Source organism: Aethalodelphis obliquidens, unplaced genomic scaffold (genome assembly GCF_003676395.1).
Source record: "Aethalodelphis obliquidens isolate GAN/ISIS:26980383/991018 unplaced genomic scaffold, ASM367639v1 scaffold30, whole genome shotgun sequence".
Taxonomy (NCBI): Eukaryota; Metazoa; Chordata; class Mammalia; order Artiodactyla; family Delphinidae; genus Aethalodelphis; species Aethalodelphis obliquidens.
The window spans coordinates 3,919,633-3,946,745 of record NW_020837974.1 but is presented as its reverse complement, the minus strand read 5'-3'; the positions used below and the strand labels follow the sequence as shown (position 1 = coordinate 3,946,745).

The 27,113-nt window shown below is 58.8% G+C and overlaps 1 protein-coding gene and 1 long non-coding RNA gene across 2 annotated transcripts; one reads left to right on the top strand and one right to left on the bottom strand.

Moving 5' to 3' along the window:
• Positions 1–457: 457 nt before the first annotated feature.
• Positions 458–10,278, bottom strand: FSCN1 (fascin actin-bundling protein 1). The gene is made up of 5 exons (XM_027125698.1): positions 9,323–10,278; positions 2,978–3,134; positions 2,761–2,882; positions 2,346–2,513; positions 458–1,883 (listed from the first exon to the last, which is right to left on the bottom strand). Exons 1-5 carry the CDS (start codon positions 10,152–10,154, stop codon positions 1,681–1,683), a joined length of 1,482 nt encoding a protein of 493 aa, XP_026981499.1. The 5' UTR covers positions 10,155–10,278; the 3' UTR covers positions 458–1,680.
• On the top strand, positions 9,978–23,670 carry LOC113630394 (uncharacterized). Its single transcript, XR_003436951.1, has 4 exons — positions 9,978–10,085; positions 16,234–16,478; positions 20,824–20,941; positions 22,747–23,670. It is a non-coding gene; the product is annotated as an uncharacterized LOC113630394 (long non-coding RNA).
• The last annotated feature ends 3,443 nt before the right edge of the window (positions 23,671–27,113 follow it).

The following is a 27,113-nucleotide window of genomic DNA, read 5'->3' as shown; positions in this document are numbered from 1 at the left end:
TCCCCCCTCGAGGTTGGAAACTTCCTCATCTTATCTGCCAAATAAGAGAAGTGCCTCCCCTCCTCCCCAAGCTGGGCGTAGGGGTCCTGTTCTCATGAAGGCGTCCTCCCTGGACTCCAAGCTTAGCTCATCCAGCCGACTTCTCCCAGGGCCTGTGCCCACCTCTACCCGGGCCTGTCCTCCAAGGCTGCCCAGACAGCACATCCAGGTCCCAAGGGGCCCAAGCCTGCTGTGTTGGCGTGTGGACGGATGCACACAAGGCTCCTTGCAGTATGGAAAGGGGGCACCCAGGCCCTGTACCTCCAAGCTCGTCAAGGCACACGTGCCAAGGCAGGAGGAAGTCCGCTCTGCTGGTTTGTGTGGGCCTGACCTCTAACCCGGAAACCTGCAGCAGGAGGGTTCCCAGGCCCACCCCTGCCACCTGCCTTCACCCCCAACACACACACACACCAACCCCAGGGGTGCAGACTTGCGTTAACTTTATTTTGCTCTTTCCAGTCTGAAGCTACTATCATGGGCATTTAGAGTTATACAAATGACACTTACAAAAAATAAAAGACCAAGACACCCAGAGTGAGATGCATGGTGGACACTAACCAGAGGGGAAGGGAACTGGCAGGGGCGGGGCTAGGAGCCAGGGACCAGGGGGCTTCCACGGGGCTCCCGGCTGAGGGCGACGCCCAGCTTCATCCTGCCGAGACCCGGGAGTCCAGTCAGAAGAGGAGCACCGATCACACCAGGGGCCCTGGCTGAGGCGGTGAAGGGCCCAGCACCACCAGGTGGGGACACAGGCCTGGGGCCCAGGCACATGGGAGGGAAGGGGCCGGTGAGAGCCCCCTGGGAAGGTGGAGGCAGGTTCTGGATTCAGGGAGGCACCCCACCTACCCCACCACTAGTGGGCGGAGGGCACTGAGGCCCGGAGATGCTGTCTCAAGACTACCCCCCCATCAAGACCCCTTGAAGACCACCCATGGCTACAACCAGGCTTGCCTGGGGCTCCTCCAGCAATAACATTTCAATGAAAAAAAAAAGTTACTGATTTGGTCATTTTCTGCTTCCAGTCAGGCCAGAGTGAAAGAAAAGAGACAGGAGCAGGACCCCCGGACCACAGCAGGATGTGTGTGCAGCGGCCAGGCCCGGGCACCCGCCAAACCAAGCCTGCTCCACTCACAGGGGCCTGGAGCCAGCCCCGTCCTGTCCACCAGCTGTCCTCCTGACAACACAGGGATGGCGCCCCGGGGGGGCCCCCAACAGGCCTGGGGCAAGAGCTTGGCTCCCGGGAAATGGGGGAGGGGGAGGTTCAGGAGGGGACAGGAGATTCCAGTTACACCCCGCCACTCCCAGGAGCTGAGCTCGGGAAGGCCTCCCAGCCCCCCACTCCTCCTCGGCCTCTTCGGGGAAATAAGGCTCAGAGTTGTCTGAGGTCAGAAGAAAGAAGTTCCAGCCTCGCCCAGGGCAGAGAAGAGAGAGCAGAGGGATGTGAAATCCCTCCAAGGACCAGGTCACAGCCTCTGACCTGCCCAGGGGTGGCCACGTGGGACAACAGGTGAGGGCACCATTTGCTCTGGGTTTCCAGTTTGAAAGGCAAGGGGCTCGCCACCCACAGCAGAGCCCACCTGGAGAAGAGAGTTAGCAGGGCAGGTTGGGCAGGGTGGGGAGGGAGATGCCGGCGGCGGGGCCCTAGTACTCCCACAGCGTGGTGGGGTCGATAGTGTCAGCGCAGGCTTTTAGGACCCCCGCGTGGTCCCCCTTCAGGTAGTGCCCGCCCACCTTGATGGCCACCTTGTTGTAGTCACAGAACTCGAAGAAGAAGTCCACAGGGCTGTCGCTGCTGCTGGTGACGGAGGAGTCGTTGCCCACCATCCAGTACTTGCCTGTGGAGTCTGGAGCAGGGGCAAGGGGAGGCCCCGTCAGGCCCTGCCTGGGCTCTGCTCCCCACCCTCCAGTCACAGCTTCCAGAATGGGGGTGGGGTCTGTTACATCCACCCAAGCCTCGGGCCCATGCTGGACTGGAGTCCCTTCCCCCGCCTCCCACCAGAATTTTGGTCCCATAACTCGTGTGTGACCCCTCCCCCGCCCAGCCTTTCCAGAATCCCGTCTCCCTCTCTAGCTCTATCTGGGGTGGGCCGGACACCTCCCTCCTGTACAGACAAGAGGGGAAGGGGCTACCCCCCCAGCCTAGAGCCTCTGGTGTCCAGACGGGGCCTGGCCCAGGCCACATCACAGGGTGGCCAAGCCGAGCCCCAAAGCCAGGCTCAAGTGGGGCAGGGGTTTGCTCTCTGTGTCCAACATTGGCCCCCTGAGCCCAGAGGGCCCCACCCGGCACTGCCCACAGGAGAACCTGCCTTTGATGTTGTAGGCGCCGTCTCTGAACTCCAGCTGGAAGACGTCGTAGTTGGAGCGGTTGGCGTCCAGGGTGCCTGTGACCTTGCGGCAGCCGATGAAGCCGTGCTCCCCACGGAACACGATGATGGGGCGGTTGATCAGCTTCATGAGGAAGACCTCCGAGTCCCCTGTCCCAGGAGGTGGAGAAGAAGTGAGCCTCGTGGGGTTGGGCGTGGACACCCAGGGTGTGGCTCAGAGAGGGAGAGCGGGAGTCTGGGGTCACACAGCATGCCAGCCCTAGGGTGAGGCAGGGTGGTGCCAGTTTGGGAGGATGCCCAGCACAGGGCAGGCTTCGGGTGGGGTTCGTAAGTGACCATGGCATACAGTTAGACCCTCCAGGGAACAAGGGCTTGAGGTACGCCCCCAGGTGGCTACCTGCTGTCTCCACCGAGGCAGCCAGCTGGCCGTTCTTCTTGGCCGTCACAAACTTGCCATTGGACGCGCGCAGTATGATCCTCCGATCACGCCACTCAATGTCAAAGTAGCAGCTGGCATCCCTGGGGGTGGCGGGACAGGGTCAGGCGAGGCCGCCCCACAGGAAGGCCAGCCTGGGCGAGCGCGGGCAGTGACAGGCGGGCAGCGGGGCACTCACTTGGTGGAGGCAGTGGACTGCACACCCCCGGTGGCCGTCAGCATCCAGTACTTGCCCGAGTGGGTGCGGAAGGCGCACTTTTTGGTGTCGCGGTCGATCTCCAGCTGGAAAGTCTCTTGGTCGGTCTCTTCGTCCTGATTGGCCGACAGGTCCATACCTGCTGGGAGAGCCTCCAGCTAGTACAGGGACCCCCACGCCCCCCCAGTGCTGGCTGACCCTCAGCCCTGCCCGCACACACCAACACAGCAGGGGGCTGCTGAGACCCCACAGTGCGGCTCAGACCCCTCGGCCTTCACGTCAGAGGGCGGAACCCAGGATCCCAGGCAGGACAAGTCAAGGGCCAAGGCCAGCTAGGTCCATTTACACATCACATTCTCTGATTACAGAAGTAATACCTTCCAACAAACCAAATGCAAAAAGATATTGTTAAAAAAAAAAAAAAAGATATTGTAGAACCAACTGGGAGACTCTCAACGTGGTCCAGGATTAGAGAGCATGGATTAATTATTGTTAATCATGTTGTCATTAAGTAAGAAAATGGCCTTGTTTTTTAGAGATACACACAAACATTTTGAGATGAAATGCCCTGATGTCAGGGATTTGCATTAAGTACAACCAGAAGCAATGAATAAAGGGACAGGGAGCTAGTGTGGCAGAATATTGCAGCTGGGGGAGTCGGTATATGGTAGTAGTTCATGATATCCTTCCTGCTTCTGTGTACGTGTCAAGAGAGTCATAGCACACGTTCCCTTCAGGGAATTTAGAAAACTCATAAAAGCGAATTCACACACACCCCCATGCCCACCACACCCCCAGAACGCCACCGTGAATGGCGGGCGACCACACACTCCTAGCTTTTTCCCCGTGCGCTCACATATGCATTTTCTTGACCTTCAAGTGCATGCATGCTACAGACCTCAATTTGCAAATGATCTGCCTAACACCTTTACACGTTTCCATGTCCCTAAGTCGTCTGTGAAGGGGGTGGCTTCCGGGGTCTTGCTCCCACAAGCTGCAACCATGTCGTTTTGCACATCCGTATGGACTCCTCCAGATAAAACCTGAAGTGGGATCTTTGGTCCCAACAAGTTCACATCCCCAAGCGCCATGGAGCCTAAGGGCCTCAGCAGCAGGGTGAGTTGGGCCTTGAGGCCTTTATGAAGCCGGGATCAGTGGCGGGCGGCAGGTGTCCTTTTAGATGAGATGAGGCTGGCGGGTGGCAGAGGCTGGCGGGTGGCAGAGGCTGGCGGGTGGCAGAGCCTGGGGTCTGAGCACCCCCAGGCCCTCCCCCAGGACCCATTCTTAGTTCTCCAGCCACCACCCAGAGGGCCTGAAAGGTGTCAGCCCCATGCTAACCGGGTCTCGTGTCCCATGTCAGCGCCACCCCATCAACAAAGGAGAATGAGGCAGAGAGGTGGTGCCCTTGCCCAAGGTCACCCAGAGAGAAAGCTAGGGGTCCAGGGCTCTCGGGAGGAGAGATGGGCAAACTCAGGCCTCCTGCCACGCCCTCTCCCCCAACCCTCCCTCCCCTCTGTGGACTGGTGGATGTGGCCTCCACGGGTCACTCTGAAGCAGACCCTCACAACGCTTGGGCTTGACCCTCCAGGCCCCCTGGGTCCCCTTAGCCACAGTGTCAGGGATCTGCTGACTACTGAGGCCCCGGGGGTAGAAGTGAGCTCGATCCCCCATCACGCCCCAGTGAAGCACGGGGCGAGGATCAGCAGGGGCCGGGCCTTCTGGGTGCCCGAGCCACCCAGAGGATGACCATCCTCAAGGCCACACCAGGAGCACAATGTGGGGCTGGGCTCCATCCCTGCTCAGACCTCGCCCAGCAGGCCTGCCCCACCTGCTGCTGCAGAGCTGCCACCGCCAGCCTGCCCAGCCACATGGTACCACCTGCCCAACACGTGGCAGGCCGGCTGACGGGAAGGAAAGAACAGATGAGGAGGAGCCCCACCGGGCACACCTCAGCAGCAGAAAAGACAGACAGGGCTCCCCAGAAAGAGGGGCAAAGGGGGCAGGGAAGGGCCCCGAGTGGCAGTCAGGCCTCTAGCACTGACCAGCCTACCTGACATAACAGAGGCTTGCCAGCGAACAAGGCGCTCGCCAGCCTGCCCGAGGACAAACACAGCAAGTGCAGGGGGTCCTTTTCAATGAGGCTTTGGTTCCTGAGAGCTTAGCCAGCCCTGCGCTCCCGAGGACAGCCCTGGGCTTGACTCCTCCCAGCAATTCCACAGAGTTATTTCCAGGAACAAAGGGAGGCTCTGCAGCAGCGGGTACCTCCTCAGGGCCACACGACCACCACCACCTGCTAAGCCACTCAGACCCGTACCGCCTGGGTGTGTCCAGTCCTGGAACTGGTTTGATAAACAGGCCTAGGCCAGCCCGCAAGGTATGCAAAGCCGGGGCCAGGTGCCCTTGAGTGCCTCCCCCCACGCAGCCTCAGTTTCCCTCTCTGCCTGTCAAAAGGGCCCGGTCTGAGATGGAAAGGATTTAGCAGCCCAGTGCCAAGTAGACACCAGGTCTTCCGCCCGCGATAGGAAGGGGTGGGAAGAGTATCCCCTCCCCATTCCAGTGGGGTAACTCCTGGCTCCAAGGCCCTGCCCAGATGGGAAAGGCCCCACTTGGAGTGGGGCCTTGGAGTCTCTAATTAGAGCTCGGTTACTATGGGAACAGGGTTTTCTTCGGGATTTTTCTTTTCATCAACAGCACCACAAAAAACCTGAGTCACAGGCCCACAGGAGCCCTGAGGAGGCAGGAGATGCGGGGGCTCAACAGAGCCCATGGGCACATCCCCCCGACCCGCTCCAGAGAGCACAACTGAGACACCGGGCCCCGGCGTGTCCCCCCACATCGTGGCTCTCCCCATCTCGAGCCTCTGAGCCATCCTGTACAGGGGCTTGGAGGGAGCACCCCCTCCCTGACAACACACTTCATGATCCCCATCCCCCTCAGCCTTAGCAGTCCATATATTCCCCTGGCTTGTTCAAATCAGGCACTCTCCACCACCCCCACTCAGTTTAAGGGAGGGGGCCCAGAAGCATCTGTGGCCTCACCTCACCTCCCCTCTTCCCAGTCAGCTCTTGCCACTACCTGACCACTTTAAATCCCTACTCCGTCCTTACACAAGCTGTTCCCTGGGCCTGAAATGCCCTGCCTCATCAGGAGAACTCTTACACATCCTGCAAAGCCCAGCTTGACCAGCCCTTTCTCAGCCAGCCAGCCTCACCTTTGAGCGGCTGGGACTGGGCACTTCCTGAGCATGGAGTCCCCAGGGCACAGCTGGCCAGATGCAAAGAGGCTGTGAGACCAGGTGGGAAATGTGGTGAGGCTCTGCCCAGGGTCTGGCTGGAGCCCAGGGCAGGTGAGGCTCCAAAGTAGCATGAGTACTGCTCACTCAGTGGCCCTGCCATCCTCCATCCCTGCCCAAGCCACGTCCCCACCTGTGTGGTCACAGCTACAGCATTTCCCAGGACCTGGGGTAGACACGTGCCATCTGCCTGGTCACATCAGCTCTTGGGACCCCCACTCCCTGTGGCCGACCCTGCCTCTAATGTAGGCCGTGATGGCCTCCTCCCAGAAATACAGTCTGGCTGGAAAGAATGTGCCCAGGGCAGCCCTGGGCGAGCCCTTTACAAATGGGGAAACTGAGGCCAGAGAGCAGGCTGCAGCTTCAGCAGGGAGCACCCCACCCCCGCCAGGCCCGGCCTGTGCAGGCCTACGGGGATGATTCACTTCCCCCAGCCAGCTAAACCCAGGATGCTCCTCCTTCCTGGCTGGTGCTTCCCAACATGTGTCGGAAGCACAGCTGAAGCCTCCTTGCCACGCAGGCCTGTCCAAAATGGCCTCTGCAGACACACCCCCCCAAGCCCATGCCGGCTCCAGGTCCTCTGGTCATCCTCCACCCCACAAAGAAGACCCGAGGTCAGCCAACATCAGAACGAGATGAGGACCCCAAAATCTGAGGCCAATGTAGCTCCAATCTTTGCTCCCAAATCTCCCTTCCCTTTAAACGCACAGATGAGCCAGCAGCTCTCCTGGTGCAATTTCCGTCTCCTCCTGCCCCATCAGCTTGAATCACACCATGATGCCACCAACGAGCTTTACTAGAAAGGAGAGGGCACCTGCCCAGGCTCACCAGTGCCTGCCAGAAACACCCCCAGGATCTCTCTGCTCTTTTCTGGCGCCAAGGGCTAGGGCCAGGGCCACGCATTCCTGCCACACCTTCCCCAGGGCAGGTGCTAGATGCAGCCCAGCAAGCATGGAGCATGCCTGCATTGATGAGCACCCAACCTAGGTCCTGTGGCCCTGCCGGCTGTTCCAGTCCCATCTACCAACCTCACAAGCTTCTGTTCAGCCACCCTGGGCTTTCTGCTCCTTCCCGCATCGGGGCCTTTGCACAAGCTGTTCCCTGTACCTGCAACACTGTTCCACACACCTGATACATGCTACCTTCTATTCATCCTCAGGTCAGGTCAAGTGTCCTCCTCAGAAAGGGACCTCCCCCATCTAATCTGGGACCCTCATGTACTTCCTGGACCCCCAGACCTTTGCTTGACACCTCTGGGATGTTCCTCATGTCCCAACGAGAACATTGGGCCCAGCAGGGAAGGATCCAGGAGATGCCCATGTGCTCACCACTCAGGCCTCAGCATGCCTCACTTGATAGGGGCTCAGTGTTTGCTGAATAGGTGGGGAGTCCTGCCCCACCTCGTACTGTGTGAGACTGGAAAGGGGAGGACCTGTGCCCCAGAGGCTGGGAGGCATCAGGGGGTCCAGATAAGAGCTCGTTCTGGAGTCAAACCCAGTTCTTCATGCTGCTTACTTGCTGTGTGATCTTGGGCACATGGCTGCTCCTCTCTGGGCCTAAACCTGCCCATCTGCAGGATGGAGGAAATACCACCCACTTCAATCAGCACACTCGGGTAGGAAACTGCCACCGGGCTGCAACCTCCTTGGCAGAGCCGGGTCAGGAGGGTGGCCGTCAGAAGGAAGGTGGGGGGGAGGGGGCTGGGCAATGACTGGGCTCCCATCCAGCTGTCTCCAGAGGCTGGGGTCCAACTTCCCGGCTGGGGAGCCAGACACCCACAGGTTCCCCCAAAGGAGGGGCGAGGGCGCCAGAAGGAAGAGAAGCCGCCTACGGGGAGAATCTAAGAAGGGAAAGAGGAGGGTTCACTTCTGGCGCGCAGGCCAGTAGGAAATCGCCAGGCCAGCGGGAGGCCCCGGGAGAGGACGCATCGAGTTGCAGCCAGTTGTTCCAGGCGGGAGTCTTGGGGGTGGGTTCAACCGAGGGTAGGGGGGGCTTCCCGACGGTGCCGGGCTGGGGTCTCCGGGCTCAGGCTGAGACCGCTCTCTGGCTCCCGCAGAGCAGAGGGTACCGGCCAGGAGACGCGCGCGGGGCGGGGTGCCTGGCGGAGCGCCATCCACGCCACGCTGTCCGGGGGCTGGGGCGCGAGCAGAGAGGCCACCTTCTGGGGCGGCTTCGGACGGGGCACTGGGCCTAGGGGCGGCGCGGGGGGTCCTCAGCAGGGGGGAACCCGCAGAAAGTCGATTCCTTCCCCCGCCCGGCCGCATCTGGTTTTCCCATCTGCAGAGACGGAGCAGGACAAAGGGGGCGAGGGAGGGCCTTATCGACGAGCCCGCCCCCCTGCTCACAAAGGCCGCGGCCTCGAGCGCGGGGCGGAAGCGGGAGGAGGGGCTGGGGGGGGAAGGGCAGACACTCTGGGCACCCCCCTCCAGCAGAGGCCAACCCCTCCCAGCAGCCAGCGGAGGTGGAGAAAGGCCCGGAGGGAGGGGAGGTGGAAGCGCACCCTGCGGAGATCAAAGGCTACCCCCATCCCGCCCGCGAAAGGCGGCCTTCATGGAGCGGGGGCGCGCCCCGCGCCTGTTGCGACCCCTAGTCTCCGCCCTGGAGCCAAAGGCCCACTGCCGGGGGGAGGGGCACGAGGAAACAGGCGAGGGGCGTCCCCTCCCCACGGGCTAGGCCCACGGATGCGAGGGAGGGATCTGCGCGCGTAGGGAGGACCCAGATCAGGCCGAGGGTTCGGAGGGTGGCACAAGGGGCGGCGTCTAATCGCGGCCTAGGAGCCCCAACCTCAAGGCGGAGTGGGGGTTATGCAGCGGCACCCAAGGATGGGCAAAGCCCCACCCCTCGCCCTTTCCTGGGGATCGGAGCGCAGGTCCCGCGGCGGGGTGGGGTGGCCCGCGCGCCCAGCGGGGGCGCACCGGGCGTCGCTCAGGATTGCAGCGGCGCCGCGGGCGAGAAAGGGCGGGAGGCTGCGGGGACTGGGGTGGGGTTCGCTTTGTGCATGGCCCAGAGAGGCGGGGGACGGCGTCCCCACTCACCCTGGCGCGTGGACACGTTCCTCTCGTTGGCCGCCTGCAGCACGACCTGGGCGCAGCTCTGTTCCAGGGCGAAGAGCTCGTCCTTGCCCACCTTGGTGGCCTTGCCCGCCTTGAGCGTGCCGCTGGGCCCCGACGGCGCCAGGTAGCGGCCTTCGCAGTCGCGGAAGGCCACCTTGCCGGAGCGGAACTCGAGCGTGTAGCCGGTGGCGGGCTCGGGGTGCGCCACTAGGCGCCCGTCGTGGCGCAGGAAGCGGTGGTCGGCCGTCTGCAAGCTGTAGCGCTGGTCCTGGAAGGCCAGCGTGATGAGCGAGTCGACGCCCCAGGGCACGTCGCGGTCCACTGCGATCTCGTCGGCCGGCCGCGCGCTCAGGTGCGCGTAGCGCTTGCGGGCCAGGCTGTAGATGGTGACCTGGGGGTGCATGGCGATGTGCACACTCCACTTCTCGGCCGGCGACACGGTCTGAGCGAAGCACGACAGGCGGTCCTCGGTGCCGCCAAAGTAGCGCCGGTGCGCCTCAGACTGCAGTGACCAGCGGCCGTCGTCGTGCGCCACGATGAGAAAGCGGCAGTCGGCACTGGGCACCTCGTGTTCGCAGGTCACGTTGCCATCCTTGTCCGCCGCCAGGTAGCGGCCCAGGTGGCTGCGCAGGCACACGGCTGCGCTGCCCGCCTCGTCGGGCGGCTGTTCCAGCGTCCAGATCTGCTTCTTCTTCAGGCTGCTGGCCGACGCATTCACCTTGAACCCGAACGTCTCGGCCGTCAGGTACTTGTTGCTGCAGTTAATGAGACCGAACTGGATCTGCAGGGCCTCGGCCGTGCCGTTGGCGGTCATGGTGGCGGCGGGCGGGAGGCCGGCGCGGCCCGGGAGGTCGGTGGCGGGTCCCAGCGGCGGCGCCCTGCTCCTTTGTTCAGTTGCCGCGGCCGTGCGCTCACCCTCAGCAGCGCTTTACAAAGCCGGCCCGTGGCGCCCGAGCCTCTTTATAGGCAGGGTGACGTCAGCGTCGCGAGGTCCCGCCCCCGCCCCGCCCCGGGGCTGGCCGAGGAGGGGGCACCGGGGCCCGGGGAGCGAGCTGAGTCGCGCAGGGTCCCGGAGGGGCGCGGGTGGGGGCTGGGCTCGCCGCGTTCCCTGCTCGGCCGGCCTCTGCAGTCCCCCCTCTTCGGGCCGCCGCCCCCTCCCCGCCAATGCCAAGCCCTCGCCCTCGCAGCACCGCAGCCTGAGGACTCACCCAGAGCACGGGACCCCTCGGAGGCCCCGCACCCCAAGCCCAGCCGGGAGGAAGGCCGAGCCAGGTTTGAGGTTGTGATAGAGACCGCAAGACCACAGAGCACATCAGTACTAGGGCGGAGCGGCCTGGAGGCTCCTCAGAGGAGGTGGCTTTAGAGCAGAGCCTTGAAGGAGCTGAGAGGGGACCCTCCAAGGGCCTGTGGGCGGAAGAGTGGGGGGCAGGCCAGGAGCTGGGGAGGGGCCTGCAGACCCCAACTCACCCAACCCAGGCCTTGCAGCCTCCAGAGCGGGGGCTGGGGTTCCCCGAGGCTTCCCTCCCAGGACACTGCCCTGAAAGCCACCCAGACCCTTCCCTGTGGCCCAGGCACCCAGCCGGGCTGGCCCAAATAGGTCTCCGTGGTAGTGGCTGAGACAAGTGGCAGTGTGTCCACTCTGAGGATGCAGAAGCCACAGGGTTCTGGTGAGGTTCTCCAGGCATAGAGTGAGCAGCGTGCCCTTTTACTGAGCAGGTCAGAGACGAGCTCCGGCTCAGGCAGTACAGCCCCGAGGGGTGGAACCCAGGGGCCAGCGTGCCTCCCACTTGATACCCACCCCCAGGTCCCCACTGCATTGGACGCAGAGCCTGGCACACAGGAAGGGGCGACGCTGGCTACAGCCCTCCTTTAGGACCTCAGCTCTCCATCCTCCTCCGTCAACGTGGATATTCCCTACAGATGCCCACCCCTGCCCCTGTAGAGGAACACTTCCCTTTTCTGAGCATCTCCAAAGGCCAAGACTTTTGCTGGGACATTCCCCACATGCCAAGCAGGCCCCTGGAATGCCAGCATGACCACAGGCTGCCCACAAGGTCTCGAGGCCAAAGGCAGAGGGCACTGAACTAGCTCCTGGGCTGGTTGGTCTGTGCCTGTGGCTCCCCCCAGGCAACCTCCTCCAGGGATTTTTATCTTTCAGGGTAATTTTGTGTTACTTTCCCATCATTTGGGTCAAATGGGTTTACTGGCAGGTCCTTGAGCCCCAGGCAGGCACTGCCCACAGCATCCCCTCCCACAAAGCTCACCTCTGGAGAGATGAGAAATCAAGTGTCTCTTTTTGAGGTCATCTAATAGACTTGAAACCCAGGGTCTCGCTGGCTGTGTGACTGTAGGCAAGTCACTTAAACCTCTCTGAGCCTGTTTCACCTTTTGTAGAAGAAATTCAAATCCCCCATCTCAGGGTTGTCTGAGAGTCCCTGAGGGCATGGAGCTCAGCAGACACGGTCCCTGGCCACCCTCAGAACCCATTCCAGTCCCCAGAAAGCCCTAGTAAGGGAGACCCCAACCCTCTGGCCAACTACCAAGGCTCAGAGGAGAGGGAGCTGAATAACTGAAGGTTGGGGGCGGGGTCCATGCTGGCAGCAGGACTGGAGTCTGCTGAGACGTGCCTGCTGGGATGGGGGCTGGATGGCATCTCCCTCCTGGCTCTGCAGCTCCCCATTCTGACCCGAGCGAGTCCCCCTCCTACAACTTAGCAGCATGGAGGCCAGGAAGGAGGCTGGGGTTGGGGGCTCCTGCCTCTCAGTCAGGCCAGGAGTGGGAGCGGGTCCAGGCCTTCCCAGGTGATGCTTTTGGCAGAAAGACTGGTGAGCCCGGCTGGGTATGGTGGCAGCCAGGGTTCCTGCATCGGGCTTCCTGGACTCAAATGCACATCCCTGGTTCGTGGTTTTCCCATCTCTAAAAAGGGCATAATGATAGCACCTGCCCCAGGAGAGAAGCTGAGAGGACAGAAGGCGCTGTGAACGGGACTGAGGGGGCTCCCGGGACGTGGCATTCGGTTTTCAAACCAGGAAGGTCTTGGGCAAATGGAGACAAGTTGGTGACTCCACACATCAGGCACCTAAAAAACAGTGCCTGGCACGTGGTCAGTGCTCATAAATGCCAGCTGGTCCTGGGAACTGTCCTGGGGATGGGCCAGACTCCGTCCAGCCCCCAGGGTCACCAGGAATCCCCAGGACCCTAGTCCCGTAGTCAGAGCAATGGTGAAGTACAAAGCTTTAGGATCAGTCGGCCAGGAGCGTGAGCCTTGTGCCGGTTTGCTGAATAAATTAAAATCAAATGGAGCAGTGTGGGGGAGGGCACATAGAAAGGGGACCTTGGATTTCCCTACAGATGAGGGCAGTCCAGGTCGAGTGAACAACATAGAGCCTGAAGTGTTGGGGAAAATCAGGTTAGTCCTGAGACTGGGGGCAAGGGGTGGTGTAGGGGTGAGTATATGAAGAGCTGAGGTTCGTTTCAATAGGCGTGGAGCTAAATTAGTATATTTAATTTTTTTCTGAACAGACAATATATTCACATGGTTCAAATCTCCCAAACCCTAAAAAGGCTTTTGTCCTCCCCCTCCCCCCATTCCCACCCACTACCTCCATGCCTGCTGTTAGATTGTCTCCCTTTCCATGAACTTCAAAGACAAGCAAACCTGCATCTGTATTCGTGTAAATCCCTACATCTTTAAACAGTATTTTCAATCCTGCTTTCTTACTTGCATCTGAACCCAGTCTCTGCTTCAGTACCTGAGTGCCTTCCTTGTTCTCTTTCACAGCTGTGTAATGTTCCACTGCATGAATGTGCCATTTATTTAACTGCTGCCATGTGGATGGACACTTGGGTTGTTGCTATTGATGCCCTGCTTTGGCCAGAACCTCCTCCCAAGAGGGATGCCCTCAACCACAAACCAACATGTGTTCATGTTTCTCTTTACCCAGCAGGCACCATCTAAAAAATTAAGGCTGTCCAGTCTTGGCTTGAATGCCTCTGGTGATGGGGAGCTCACTCTGTCCTCTGTCCAAAGCCAATATGGGTGATACGTATTTGCCTTGTTCTAGCTTGGGAGGAGATTGGGGGGGTGAGGGAGCCCTGGCTCACAGCAGCTGCTGGGAAAGAGGGGTCTCCTGTGTACAGGGAAAACTACCAGATGGCTGAGTCTCATGAGCATAGATCTTTGGATGAGGGCAGAGGGAAGCATCTCAGTTTTTTTTTAAATTATTATGATGATTAATTATTGCCGGAAAGCCAATATAGGAACAAAATCTTAGGTCAGTTTGGCAAAACAGCAATTTCAAAACTCCTTCCCTGCTCTGCACCCATGTTCCCGCCTCTTCCATTCCCCGAGTCTCAGTTACACTGGGCACTTCTGTGTCCAGTGCAGTCACATGGTCCTGTCTGCAGGCTCCACCTTGGGTCCCTCTGGGGAAGGACAGGAACACGGACGCTGTGTCCCTGGGCCCCACGGGAACCCAGGCGCCACCTGAGCTGCCCGGAACAAGGGCATGGCACGGGGAGAACGGAGGTGCTTGGCTGGGGCCAGGCCTGAGCCGCTCCCAGGCTGGCCGCCGGGCGCCCTCCTGCCTGGTCTGGGCAGGAAAATGAGGCCACCAGGAAGGGCTGCTCAGCTAGCCCTGAACCCAGTTCCCCGAGTGAGGATTCTGAGCCACAAAGACTCAGACTCCTCCCCCGTCCAGCAGGCTTGGAGAATTCCCTGTGCCCACCCACCACTGATGGTCAGGGGCTTCCTGAAATGACATCCTGGGATGCATCCCAGCACAAAAGCCAAGGAGCAGAAGCTGGAGTCAGGAGGCCTTGACTTGGCTCCCGGCTCTGACACACACTTGCCATGGGACCTTTGACAGGTTACTTCACCCTCAGTTTCCTCACCTGTCAAATGGAAATAATAATACATGCAGAGTTCCTCATGGACAACACAGAGGTAGGTATAAAAACGGCACAGTGTTTGTAAAAGCAACAAGCAAATGTCTTTACCTGTCAGAAACACTCCCTAAAGGAACCTCCCTGGCGGGCCAGTGGTCAGGACTTGGCACTTTCACTGCTGAGGGCCCGGGTTTGATCCCTGGTCAGGGAACTAAGTTCCCTCAAGCCATGAAAAAGAACTCCCTATGAAATGACATGATGCCTGGGTTTTGCCTTAAACCATTCCAGACAGGGTGGTGGGCACATGGGGTTGCATTCCGTGAGTCTCTCTATTTTTATTTTTTGGCCATGCCTCGTGGCCCTGACCAGGGATCACACCCGGGCCCTTGGCAGTGAAAGTGCGGAGTCCTAACAACGGGACCGCCAGGGAATTCCCGAGTCTCTCTACTTTAATAAATGTTTGGACATTTCCATGATAAAAAGTTTTGGACAAGGACACTAAAAATAAAAAATAAAATACCCCAGTCCTCCCTTCCCCCAAAAAAAGATAGTTGTGGTGGGGAATAGATAGGATGTAATGATTGTGCCAGCAGTGACGGCACGAGAAGAGACAACATACTGTGTTTTTTTATGTCTGCCTGAACATGTTCATAACAATAATGAACCCTGACATTCTGACCCTGCATCTTCGCCTGTGCCTTAGTCCTGTCTCCTGTGTGTGCTGTTTCGTTGTGTTTGGACCTCATCCTGCCAGCCCTCTCTGTACCTTTATTCAGGAATGTATTATGTAGGTAGAGATGGAGAGGTGATAGGTAGATGATAGATGATAGATAGGAGATATTGATAGACATTTAGATAGAGAAGTGCCTAGCTTTATTTCTGAGGGTTTTGTTAATTTGGCTTTTTTTTTTTTTTTTTTTTTTGCTCTGCATCTTACTTACATCCCATGACGACTTGGCCCAGTGAATGCCCCCCGCCCCCTCCATCCCCAGGGCTGTTTCCACCCCATTCTCTCTGGCATGTGGAAGGTCATCAGATTCCTACTAGGCTGTCACATTGACCTGACGTTCCAGGCTTGATCCCAGGGGCAGATGCCTGCCTGGACTAGCTGGGCCCTGACCTGTGCCTGTCCCGGAGCTGAGCCCTCTCACCTGGGCTGGGGCAAAGCTGCGCTGCCCAGGGTCTCCGGCACCTCGGGCTCCCCATGGCTCCTCCTCGAGGAAATCTTCCCAAGCCCCACTTCTCCCAGCCGCCGAGATCCGGGCCCCAGCTCCCACCGCTCCTGGGGTCACTGGTGCTGGGCTCCAGTTGGGAGGCGGGCATTAAACGACTCACAATCACAGGCGCTGCAGGCACTGTGCCGAGGGCTTTATATGCTTTAACTTTCCGACAACCGGGTGTCATGCCCACTTCACGAATGAGGAGAAGGAGCCTGAGCGGCGGAAGAAACACAACCAAACAGAAAGGAGATTGGTGCCTGCAGGGGCCGGGGCCCGGGGAACGGGGAGCGGCTGCTTAATGGGGACGGAGTTCCTTTGGGGGGCGGGGGGGGACGACAGTGTTTCGGAACTAAGTAGAGGGACTTCCCCGGCGGTCCAGTGGCTAAGACTCCACGCTTCCACTGCACGGGGCGAGGGTTCGATCCCTGGTCGGGGAGCTAAGATCCGACATGCTGTGCAGCACAACCAAAAAACTTTAAAAATTAAAAAAAAAAGAGAACTAAGTAGAGGTGGTGATTGCACAACATTGTGAATGTATGTACTAAATGCCACAGGATTGTGTGCTTTAAATTTTTATGTTGTGTGAACTTTACCCCAACTTAAAAAACATCAATCAATCTTGGGGGAAAAAAGCACGTAAGCAAGTCACGCAGCTAGGAGTGACAAAGTCAAGCCTTAGACTGTCTCCCATCGCCCCCCGCCCCGCCTCCAGCACCTCCCACTCCCTGCTGGGGCTCCCCCTTCATACCAGCTTTGCAGTCTCACACCCTGTCTTTTGCCTGCCAGGATCTCAACGCTAGAAACCTCCTGTCACACCTGACCAGGGCTGCCGGCTTTCAGGGCATGGGCCCTGCACTTGGTCTTGACTGTTGTCCAGGGACCAGGGTTTGAGGCCCCTCGAAGCTTCAGTTCCTCGTCTGCAAAAGGACAGGATGTGACATCCTGGGAGTTTCCCGCCAGCATCACTTAGAGCCGTGAACAGGGGGCTCCCCGTCTTCTCTGAGCCTCACTTTCCCTTCTCTCAAAAGGAGGTAAGTGTGTCCCAGGCATGTGTAAGAGGCCAGAACGGCCATCCACGTTGCAGATGCACAGATGTCAACGGCCCAGCCCCCATAGATGACCGGCCTCGGGGCCCAGAGCCTGTGAATGGTGTCTTTGTTGTTCTGCCCCTGTGGCCCCTCGAGGCAGCCTGGTACGGCCTGCATCCCTGCATCCCTCGCATCCCTCACGAGTGCCCTAAGTGGGAGTAACCGATGGACAGCTGTGCCTTCCAGGGCCACGGGCCACACCCCAGCACTGTCGGGTCAGAGCCAAGGAGGGCAGGACCAGCTGTCACCCCATCTCCAGAAACATCTCTGCCAATAGGGGTTCAGGGCCGCCAGGTTACACGTAGGGAAACTGTGGCCTGGACAGAACAGCGAGGCTCTGGTCCAGCTTTTAGGAGGGACATACAGCTCTCAGGGGCCCAGTCTGTGGCTCTTCTCAGATTTGCCAAGAGATCTGTGACACCCCCTCCTGCCCCTAAATTGTAACCCTTCTAAGTCAGGAACCAAACCTGTGGGTGCCCACGGCGTGGCCCACGTAGTGAGCTGTCCTGGGCGGTGGGGGAGACCCCAGAGTTAACCGTGAGGTCCAGGAGGGCCCCCAGGAGGAAGTGGTGGCCACGCTGGGTGAATAGGAATTCAGCAGGGCAGAGCCAGGCTGGCTGGAGCAAAGGTACAGAGGCTGACCTGCCCCGTGTCTGTTACCAAAAACGTGTCCCTACAAAGCATTTCTTTTCTGTCGTCCTGGACCAGGAAGCCCCGAGGGGAAGGCCTGGATTGGCCTCAGCGGGCAGCTCAGAGGCCGCACCTGGCCATCCACCTGACAGTGTGGCAGGTGCTGGACCAGCTCTGAGCCCCGAGTGTGTTTTGTGAAGTGAGGCTGTGGCGGCAGTTCCTTGGCAAGTGCCTGGCTAATTAAGAGGGCATTAGCACCCTGGGCAGAAGCCCTCTCCTGCCAAGGCATCCTTGCCAGGAGCAGGGCCGATTCCCTGGCCGTGCCAGGCCTCGGCTAAGCCCCACCTGGCCGCCACCCCACTCCTGCTCCTCAGGGCCTGCGGCCGACCTTCGGGGTCCCCCCGCCCCTCTACCGGTGCCCGTGAACCTCCACAGCACAGGCCGGCCTCTGGCCTCAGGCCTCAGGCCCCGTGTGTCAAATGGTGTGTTCATCCACCCTCCCCGAGCCCGCACGGAACCCTTGCTACGTAACGCCCGTAAGTCCAGGGGCATCACGGTCACCTGCGAGGAGCACGGTGCCCGCTCTTCCCCCACCCAGCGGGCTCTGAGCGCTATTCTGATTGACTTCTGACGCCTGGGCGGGGAGAAAGAGTGACGAGTACCTCCACAGGGACGGCAGCCTCGCCCGCCTCCTCCATTACCCCCAACTCATCCACTGGGGCATACTGGCAGCTTCCTCCACGGCAAAGCTGGCCCCGCCTGCCCCGCAGCTTAAAGCTCTCTCAAGGCTCCCCAGTGCCCAGAGCCCTTGGTGGTCCAGCCTCTGTCCATCTCTCCTGCCTCGCTCTCCTCCTCTCCCTGTTCTCCACCTGCAAACCCCTGCTCGTGCAAAAGACCCACCTCAAACATCCCCCATCTCCTCTGGGGAGGCCCCCAGTGTGTGTGAGGGAAACTCTGGCCCTGTTCCCGCAGGTCCGAGCGTCCCAGGGGTCAAGGCAGGCATCTTTATGCAGTGATGGAAGTGTTCTGGACCTGCTCTGTCCAATACGGGAGGCTCAGGTCACACATGGGGCTGCGGAGCATTTGAAACGTGGCTGGTGTGACCGAGGAACCTTTCATTTTGCTTCACTGTGCTTCGCTTACGTGTAAGAAGCGCAGGTCCGGGCACTTCTGCTGCAGCCTGGGCAGCCCGCGCCGCCCCCCCCCCCCCCCCCCCCCCCCTAGTGGCCAGAGCAGAGTTTGGAGCTCGGAGGGATATCCCACGAGTTGACAGATGTGACAACAAGCGTCCAGTGCCTCGGCCAGTTGTTGGTGACTTGCCTCTTTTGCCCTCCCCCCTCACCGGCGGCCAGGGCTGTGTCTCCCCACCCCCGACTCCAGTGCCACAGCTGCAGCACCCACGTCAGGCCCTGCAACATGCAACAAACCCCTGACACGTGCATCCCTGAGGCCCACCCAGCAGCCAGGCAGCCCCAAGCAAGACAGAGGGACCCAGAGGCAGGAGGGGTGGTGCAGCCCGGACACAAGACCCTCCCTCACCTTCCCTGCTGCCCAGGCCTTTCTTGGCTCAATCCTCCGCGGCCCGGGGACCCTCCCCGACTCCAGACCCCGACAGTTCCACAAGTGGGCACATGGCCTCCGACCAGCACTCTGGCTGCTTCCCCGAAAGAACCTGGGGCGAATCTGCATAGCATTTCGGGAGCGCCAGCTGTCTGGGGAATTCCAAATGCTCAGACGGGGAAGGGGAACCTTTCACTATGTGCCTGACTCAGGGGTCCTGCCAGCCCCTCTCTACCCCACCCGATGCATGTCCAGCCCCTCCATGGAGCCCACCTGCTCTCCTCAACCTGGGGTCTCCTCCCAGGGCCTCCGTGTACAGCTGGGGTCGGGGGAGAGCCAACTCAAGCCCACTTAGACAAGCCCTGTGCCCCCGCTTGGGGGCTGTGTCAGCCTGGAGGAAAAGAGGCTTTTATTCTTGCCAAAAGCCACAGCCCCCAGCCAGGGCACTTTTTAGCCACCCAGAGGAGCACCTCTTTCTAATTCACACAAAGGCTCTATGCAGGCCAGCAGGATTCTGTCCTCACCCATCTCTCCCTAGGCCATTCATGGATCCCTTTGGAAACACTGTCTTTCAGTCATGAAATCTTCACGGAAAAAAACCACACAAACAACCAACCAAAAAAATTGGGAGTTCCCTGGTGGCCTAGTGGTTAGTTTCCGGGCTTTCACTACCGTGGCCCAGGTTCAGTCCCTGGTCGAGGAACTGAGATCCTGCAAGCCTTGCAGGGTGGCCAAAAAAAAGAAAGAGGGAAAGAAACTTGACTCAACTGGATAAATATCAATAACAAGTCCAGTAGTTATGGCAAGAAATAAGAAGCCCTGAAGAGGGGAGTTTCCTGGGTTGGGTAATTCTGATAATAGCTGGGAAAGGACCCTGGAACTTCCCCTACTCCTCTCTCTACCATCCTTACTGAGTCAGCTTTACTCTCAGGCTGAGCCCCTCAGAGTCACAAAATGGCTACCAGGGTTCCAGACATCACATCTCCCCAGCATCATCGAAACTAGGCTTTTGACAAACCCCTTCTCAGTATCATGTTTTTAAATGCATAAGACAGAATACGTAGCATTACAAAGGAAGCCAATTACATTCAAATTGTCAACCTATTGTTTACTTGTGATGTGCTAATATGGACTTTCTTTTAATACATTAAATAATACCTAGTGGTGGGTTTAAGAACTACCACTACTTGAGTCCAAACGACATTCTGAAATTTCTGCAATAGAGGTACTATGTTCTGAAACCCTCGATGACAGTGTTGGTGGCAAAGCCACAGGCCCTTCTGGGGTTTGCTGTTCACAATCCTAAAGGAGGGAAATGCTGAACTCAGTCAGTGATGATCAGGATGTGATTGTTTTCTCATCCGAGTTCAGAGACTCCAGACTCCCTAACTCCAGCAGCTCTCTGTGGAAGGCTGTTTTTATAAATAGAAGAGACCTTTCCCAGAGCCCTCCTGCAGACCTTCCCTCACTTCTCTTAGCCAAGCTGACAACGTGCTTCTCCCCAAATCCACACCCCATAGAATGACTATATGGTCCAGCAATTCGACTTCTGGGTATAAGCGCCGTAGAACTGAACGCAGGGACCTGAACAGGTACCTGCACACCCATGTTCACAGCACTGTTTATTCACAGTAGCCAGAAAGTGGAAGGAACCCAAGTGACCATTGACAGCTTTTTTTTGTTTGTTTTTTGGCCACGCTGAGTGGCTTGTGGGATCTTAGTTCCCTGACCAGGGATCCAACTCGTGCCCCCAGCAGTGGAAGCGTGGAGTCTTAACCAGTGGACCACCAGGGAAGTCCCACTGACAGCTGAGTAGATAAACGAAATGTGGTCCATCATACAATGAAATGTCATCTAGCCTTAAAAAGGAATGAAATTATGAGACCTGCTACAACGGGAATGGACCTTGAGGACAGTATGCTCAGTGAACACGAAAGGACAAATACTGTAGGATTCTGCTTATATGAGGTCCCTGGAGGAGCCACGCGCAGAGAGACAGAAGGTGGAATGGTGGTGGCCGGGGGTTGAGTGAGGGGGAAAAAATAAAACAAAGAGAACTTACTGCTGCCTAACCTTGTGACTTTCTCTGACGCCGCAGTAAGGAAGATGGCAAAGTTCTGGAACAGGACCGACACGCAGGTGGATGGAATAGAAGATTGAGCCCAATTGACTTATCCAGTCATTTGATTTTCACCAAAGGTGCCAAAGAAATAGAGGTCGGCACACGGATGGGGCAGCGGTCTCCGAGCAGGGCTGTGGGCAGCTGCAGCCACCGGGGTGCAGGCCCTTGCTCATCCTCTGTCTTCCTTTCTCTCTCGAGCCTCAGCGTTGTCCTCTGTGAAATGGGTACCATACTGCCCACCTCAGAGGGCTGTGGGGAAATGTCCTGAAAAAGATATGTGTCCACGGGAGCCTGCAGGGCAGGAGTTCAGGGACCACCTGGGGTTTGGTCTGGGGTGCACGGGGGCGGGGTGGGGGGAGACAGGGTGGTGGAGAGGCCGGAGCCTGCAGGCCTGTGCTCAGGGTTTATCCTGGGAGTGCTGGGGAGCCATGGAAGGTTTCAGTGGGAGTGTGGCGTGCTCCTGTTGACACCTGGGGAAGACAGATGGGAGGAGCAGGCCCCGGGGCTGAGATGGGCAGGAGGTGCCGTGTACAAGAGGGTGAGTCAGCATGCTGGGGCGCGGGGGCCTCGGAGCCCCACATCCCGAGGGTCACGAGGACCAAACAGGGCCCAGAGGATGTGCTCAGAAAGCAGTTTCTGTTTTGGGGGGAAGAACTTTGACACCGTCTGAGGGGCTGGAAGGGGGCAGCATGAGTAGGACCAGACAGGCACCTGGGGGAGGGTCACAAGCCTGCTCAGATCACACTGGCTGGGACCCCACAGTTCCTCCTGCCTCCCCGCTGCCGTCCCCAGACTCCCACCGCCCTCTAGCCCTCACCCCACAGGCGGTGACCAGCAGGAAGGCAGCGGAGGGGAAGACGGGGTGAGGAGGCTGGGAAGTGCCCGCAGGGGGCAGTTCCCTCCCAGCAGCTCTGGCTGGCCCTGGCAGGCATCGTGCAGTGGCCAGCGGGCTGCAGTGTCCCTTGCCTTGTCTCTGGCCTAGTTATGGATTTTTTTTATAAAACCTGTGCAAGGCAAACCCTAACAGGAAAGCCTTAGAAGCCAGTGTCTCCGGGCACCCCAGGGTCTGCGCACAGTGATGGTGGAGCCGCTGTTGAGCTGATTCCTGCAGCATCAGTGTCACTGAGGAGCCAGGCTCAGAGCACCTCTGGGGGCAGAGGGACGGAGGCGCCTCCCTACCATCCGCGGTGCCCCCCAGCCCTGGGTAGGAGGGTCTCCGTCCACTCTCAGCAGCGCCTCTTCAAGGAGGACAGTGGGGCTCAGAGAGGTGTAGTGACTTGCTCGGGGATGCCCAGCTAGTCCGGGAGGGGTCCCAAACCTGTGCTCTGTGAGGAGACCTCACTCGCGTGCCCCCAGTGCCTCAGTTTCCCCTCTGTTCCCAGATGAGTGCTCCAAGTCTCCGTAGATGGGTTTCCTGGGGCTGCCATAACAAATTACCACAAACTAGTTGGCTTAAAACAACAGGAATTTATTTTCCCACAGTTCTGGAGTCCAGAGGTGGAAGTCAAGGTGTCGGCAGGGCCGTGCTCCCTCCAGAGGCTCCAGGGAAGGCTCCTTCCTGCCTCTTTCAGGCTCTGGTGGCCCCGGGTGTTCCTTGGCTTGTGGCCAAATCACCCCATCTCTTCCTCTGCCTTCACAAGACCTCCTTCCTGGCGTCTCTCTGGGTCCCAATCTCCCTCTCCTTTCTCTTATAAAGACACCAGCCAATGGATGGAGGGGCCGCCCCCAACCCAGGCTCTCATCCGAGATCCCTAAATAATGACACCTGCCAAGATCCTATTTCCTATCCTAAGGTCACATTCTGAGGTTCCAACGGGAAATGAATTTGAGGGGGGGTCACAGTTCAACCCAGTCCAGTTCAGATGTGGGCCTCGCTCAGGTGCCCCTTTCCCTCTGCAGCCCCTGGGAACCCCGGCATCATTCCCGCCACTTGTGGGCTGCTCCAAGGTAAGGACCCGGCTGTCGTGGTGGCCACAGCATCTCTGTGCTCCGTCCAGAGTCTGGCTTGTTAAATTCCCCATGAGGGCGCAGCAACGCCACCACCACGATGACCCCACAGATGGGAAGGAGCGCGTGCTGGGTGACTCCTTTTAGGAAGTTCAAGAACAGTCAAAGCTAGTCGGGGAGGTGCTGGCCAGGTGGGGCTCCAGGGGGCTTCTAGGAGCTGGAAATGTTCGGTGTCAGCCACAGACGTAACTTTAACTGTTCCAGCGGCCTCATTGACACGGTAAAAATAAACCAGTGAAATCAATTTTAATAATATATCTTATTGAACCCATGAGTATGCCCCAAATATGATCATTTCAATATGTAATCAATATAAAAGTTACTGAGAAATTTTTAGGTTCTCCTTGCCCTCCAAACTAAGCCATCTGGCCCACCTACACTCCGTCAAGCTGCACCTGGCCCGCTCCCACCACAGGCCCATCCTGGGCTCCACAGGCTGACATCTCGGCTGGACACATCTCAACAGACACATACTTGTACTCAAGGTAGGTGCACTTTGTGTTGGAAGAAAGAGAGAAAGAGAAATAGACGCGGGGGGCGAGGGAGGGAGGAAGGAAGATGTTGTCCTTGAGTGACTGAGTCCCTGAGTCAGGAGGGGGGCTCTGGTGACCGACCAGGCACAGCCTTCGGGCCTCCCTTCCACAAAGGTGCAGAGTAATGGGGACCAGAGGCCCTGGAGGCTGTGGGGGGGCCATCCTTGGGGAAGCTCCCCTCCTCCAGGCAGCTGCCAGAGGCTGTGATTCCACAGGGCCCCCATCCAGCCCCTTATCTCCCTCAGCTGGTAGCCCATTGTCTTGGAAGGAAGGGAAGGGCAGAGGAAAGTCCCCGAGGCCCCTGCCCTGCCCCACCCTCCCCCAGGCTCCCCCACTCCACCCCACCACCACCCCACTCCACCCCCGCCATTCCAGCTTCCCCACCTGTCTCTGCCCTGGACTGGCCCCTGGAAGCCCCAGACCTCCTCCCAGGACAGCACGAAGATGAGTAGGGAGGACCCTGCATCACGTTAAACTGAAAGGAATTGCGTTCTTTAAAAACTGCACGCTTGGCATGAGTTTTCAAGATGAAGCGAGAAACAGAGAAGACCTCTTCCTTCCTCTCCCCTTTGCCCCTTCTTTCATTTCCCTTCTGGAACAGCTGAGTCCTAAAGCCACTGGCTGGGGCAGAGCAAGGTGGGTTTCCATGCACAGGGTGGAGAGGGCTCCCATGGTGGGGTGTGCAGGAGTTGGGTGGCCGGCTTGGGGACATGAAGCCAGGTGGCAGAGGGTGGTGGCTGTACCCTGCATTGACCCTGGAGGTGGCAGGAGGGGTTGGATTCTCATGTTCAGGAGAAAGAATCAAGAGGCCCCAGCAACGAGCCCGGGAAGTGGAGAGAGCAGGAGGGGGCTTCCTCCAGGAGGGCAGGGCCACTGACTGGCTGAGGACAAGGGGACAGCCCTGACCCCTCACCTGGAGATGTACCACACGCCTCAAGCTTGAATCCAGGGGTCCTGGCCAGTGTTCCCGCCACCCACCCACCCTCTCCCAAAACTTCAGAAGTGCCGTCAGCTTTGAAACAGTTTAAGGTGTTTCTGGGAAGCGTGAGGTCCTCAAGCCCACCCACACCCCTTGCTGGTCCTTGCTGGGCACTGGGAGGCCCTGCCCGGGCATGGCCCGAATGTCCCCTCACACCCACGCTTCCCGGGGCAGCCTGGACCCTCACCCCAGCTTGCCCTCGTGGCTCTTCACAGTGCTGCATGTCCACCCCTACTGTGTGCCTGGCACGGGCAGGGTCTCATCTAATCCTCACAGCTGTTACCAACCCATTTTACAGATAAGGAAAGTTTCAAGGAGGCAAAACTTGCCTGGGAGGTGGAGGTGGGAACAAAGCCTATACACGCTCTCTAGATACCACTGCCAGGTTTTCTTGCTCAAATCTCCTCCTCCAGACACGAAACCTTAAAACTAAATATGTGATTTGCATTTATGGCTTCATGATGTATCTGCTGGATCCTGCTGTTGTTTGGGATCGAGCACATCACTGATAAAGAAAATAAAATTCTGAACAAAGAATCTCGACTACATTAAAATGGCTCACGTTCTGACCATAAACAGTAAATAAATCAAATCCAATCCAATCCCCTCCCTCAGCCTGCAGGCGACCCTTCCCTGACTTAGCTGCTGAGTCTCAGGTGTGCAGGGAGGAAGGGGGGGAGGAGGCACCGATGATCACACCGTCCACAGCCCTCTCCCCCCTCTTCCCACACCTCATTATTTTTTTTTTCGGCTACTCCTGACTGCTGTGTGACTTGGCCCAGGCTACCTACCCTCTGTGAGCCTCAGTTTTCTCATCTGTAACAGCTTCACAATCAAGTAACTCGAAATCGGTGAGTCCACCCACCCCCACCTCAGCACGAAGGGCAGGGAGGGGAAACAGCGGCGTGACAGAGTGGCGGGGCCTAGAGGGTAAGTTCCTAGGTGGGAATGGAGCCGGGGCGGGGGGGCGGGGCGCGAGGTCTGGGTAGGGAGACCCGGGTTTTCCCAAAGCGGAACCCCCCAAGGCCTGAGTCAGCGCATCTGGGGCTCACAACAACCTCGACCGCAGTTACTATTACAACCCCCGGGCTGTGACTCAACCGGGCCGCCTCGGTCGGGGCGAGAGCGGGGCTTGCAACCTTGGGACCCAGGCCCTCCAAATTCCTTGCAGTCTGCGGTGGGGGTGGGCTGAGCGGGCCCCTTTCTTTGTGCGGGCGGGAGGGCGCGGTCTAGCGGAGATGGACCAATCCGGGGAGGCCCCAGCTCTGGGAAGCCAATGGCGGGGCTGTGGCCGGGACGTGGGCGGGGCCTGTGGAAGAGTGGGCGGGGCTCCTGCTACCTGCTGTAGTTGAGGTTCCTTTGGGGTCCTGCAGAGGCCGTCGGGTGCCCCAGGGGAGAAGGAGGGGCTGGGGAGAGGGGTGCCACGGGGGAAGGGGCCTGGGATCCAGCAGTGGGATCAGGGCGAGCAGAGGCCCCGCCCAGGATGGGGAAGCCCCTGACTCTGGGCGCGGCTAGGAAGGGGGCGCCCCGGGGTCCGCGAGGCCCTGCAGAGCCACGCCCGGACCGCCCCAGCGGATCCCGCGCCCCCCGGGTCCCTCCTCCCTTTGCAACTCCTGCTACCCGATTACTTCCCGAACCGGCTGAGTCCCGAGACGGCCCTTCCCGTCCCCTTCCGCGAGTAGCCTCCCCTCCCCCCTGGTTTCCTGCTGGCGGAGGCGGCAGTTAGAGCAGTAGGAGGGGAGCTTGGAGGCTTCTGGTAGGGCCTGAGTGGCTTCGTTCTGGATGTGGTTTCCGGAGTCCTGGGGTTGGAGCCCCCTCATCAAGGTCCTCCAGCTGCATCCTCACCCAGAGCCCCTTCCGCCCTCCACACCTGAGCTACTGCACCCGCTGCCAGCCAGACAGTCCCCAAGCCTGGATGATTACACCAGCCGCAACCGCCTAAGGGATTTCCTTGTCAATCTCCTCTTTTCCCTCCATTGTTCTTCCTCGGGCTCCTTCCCCACATCCATCCCTCCCCTTCTTTTTAGGGACAGTCCAGGTGTTCATTCCACTCTCTGCTCGTTCTCTCAACTCCTGAGCCTTGGGCCAACCCCTACTCTCACCTCCCCATCCAGGTCACCTCCCCATCCAGGTCATCATTACTCCAGGGATGGGCCTGTGACCTAAACTGCCCAATCTGGAGAGCCCTCGGGGCATGCTTGGCACCCTGGCCCAGAGCACTGCTGTTCTACTCCAAGTCACTATGGCCTATGCATGTGCCACCTGGACCTGCAGCAAGCATTTGGCCACCCGGTACACAGAGCTGACCCATGGAGACAGTGCTCTAAGACAGTGCTTAGAGAGACAGAAATCGAGCCAGAGCCCTGATCATACCATACCTCACATCCCATTACCTCTAGACAGCTACAGAACCTCACATCCCATTACCTCTAGACAGCTACAGAAGCCAGTATTTGTTGTTCTAGACAAGGTACGTTGGTATTTTCCATTTCTTGCAACATGAAGACCTAGAAATGAAGCCCACAGAAGGACTGCATTATGTGTACGGGGCCCACCTAAGGATTATCTAATTCTCCAGGAAACTTGTTTGCCTTGCTATTTACTTTTTGTTTTTTTAAGATTTATTTATTATTCATTTAATTATTTTTGGCTGCGTCGGGTCTTAGTTGTGGCACGCGGGCTTCTCTCTAGTTGTAGCCTGCGGGTTGTTTTCTCTTCTCTAGTTGTGGTGCACAAGCTCCAAGGTG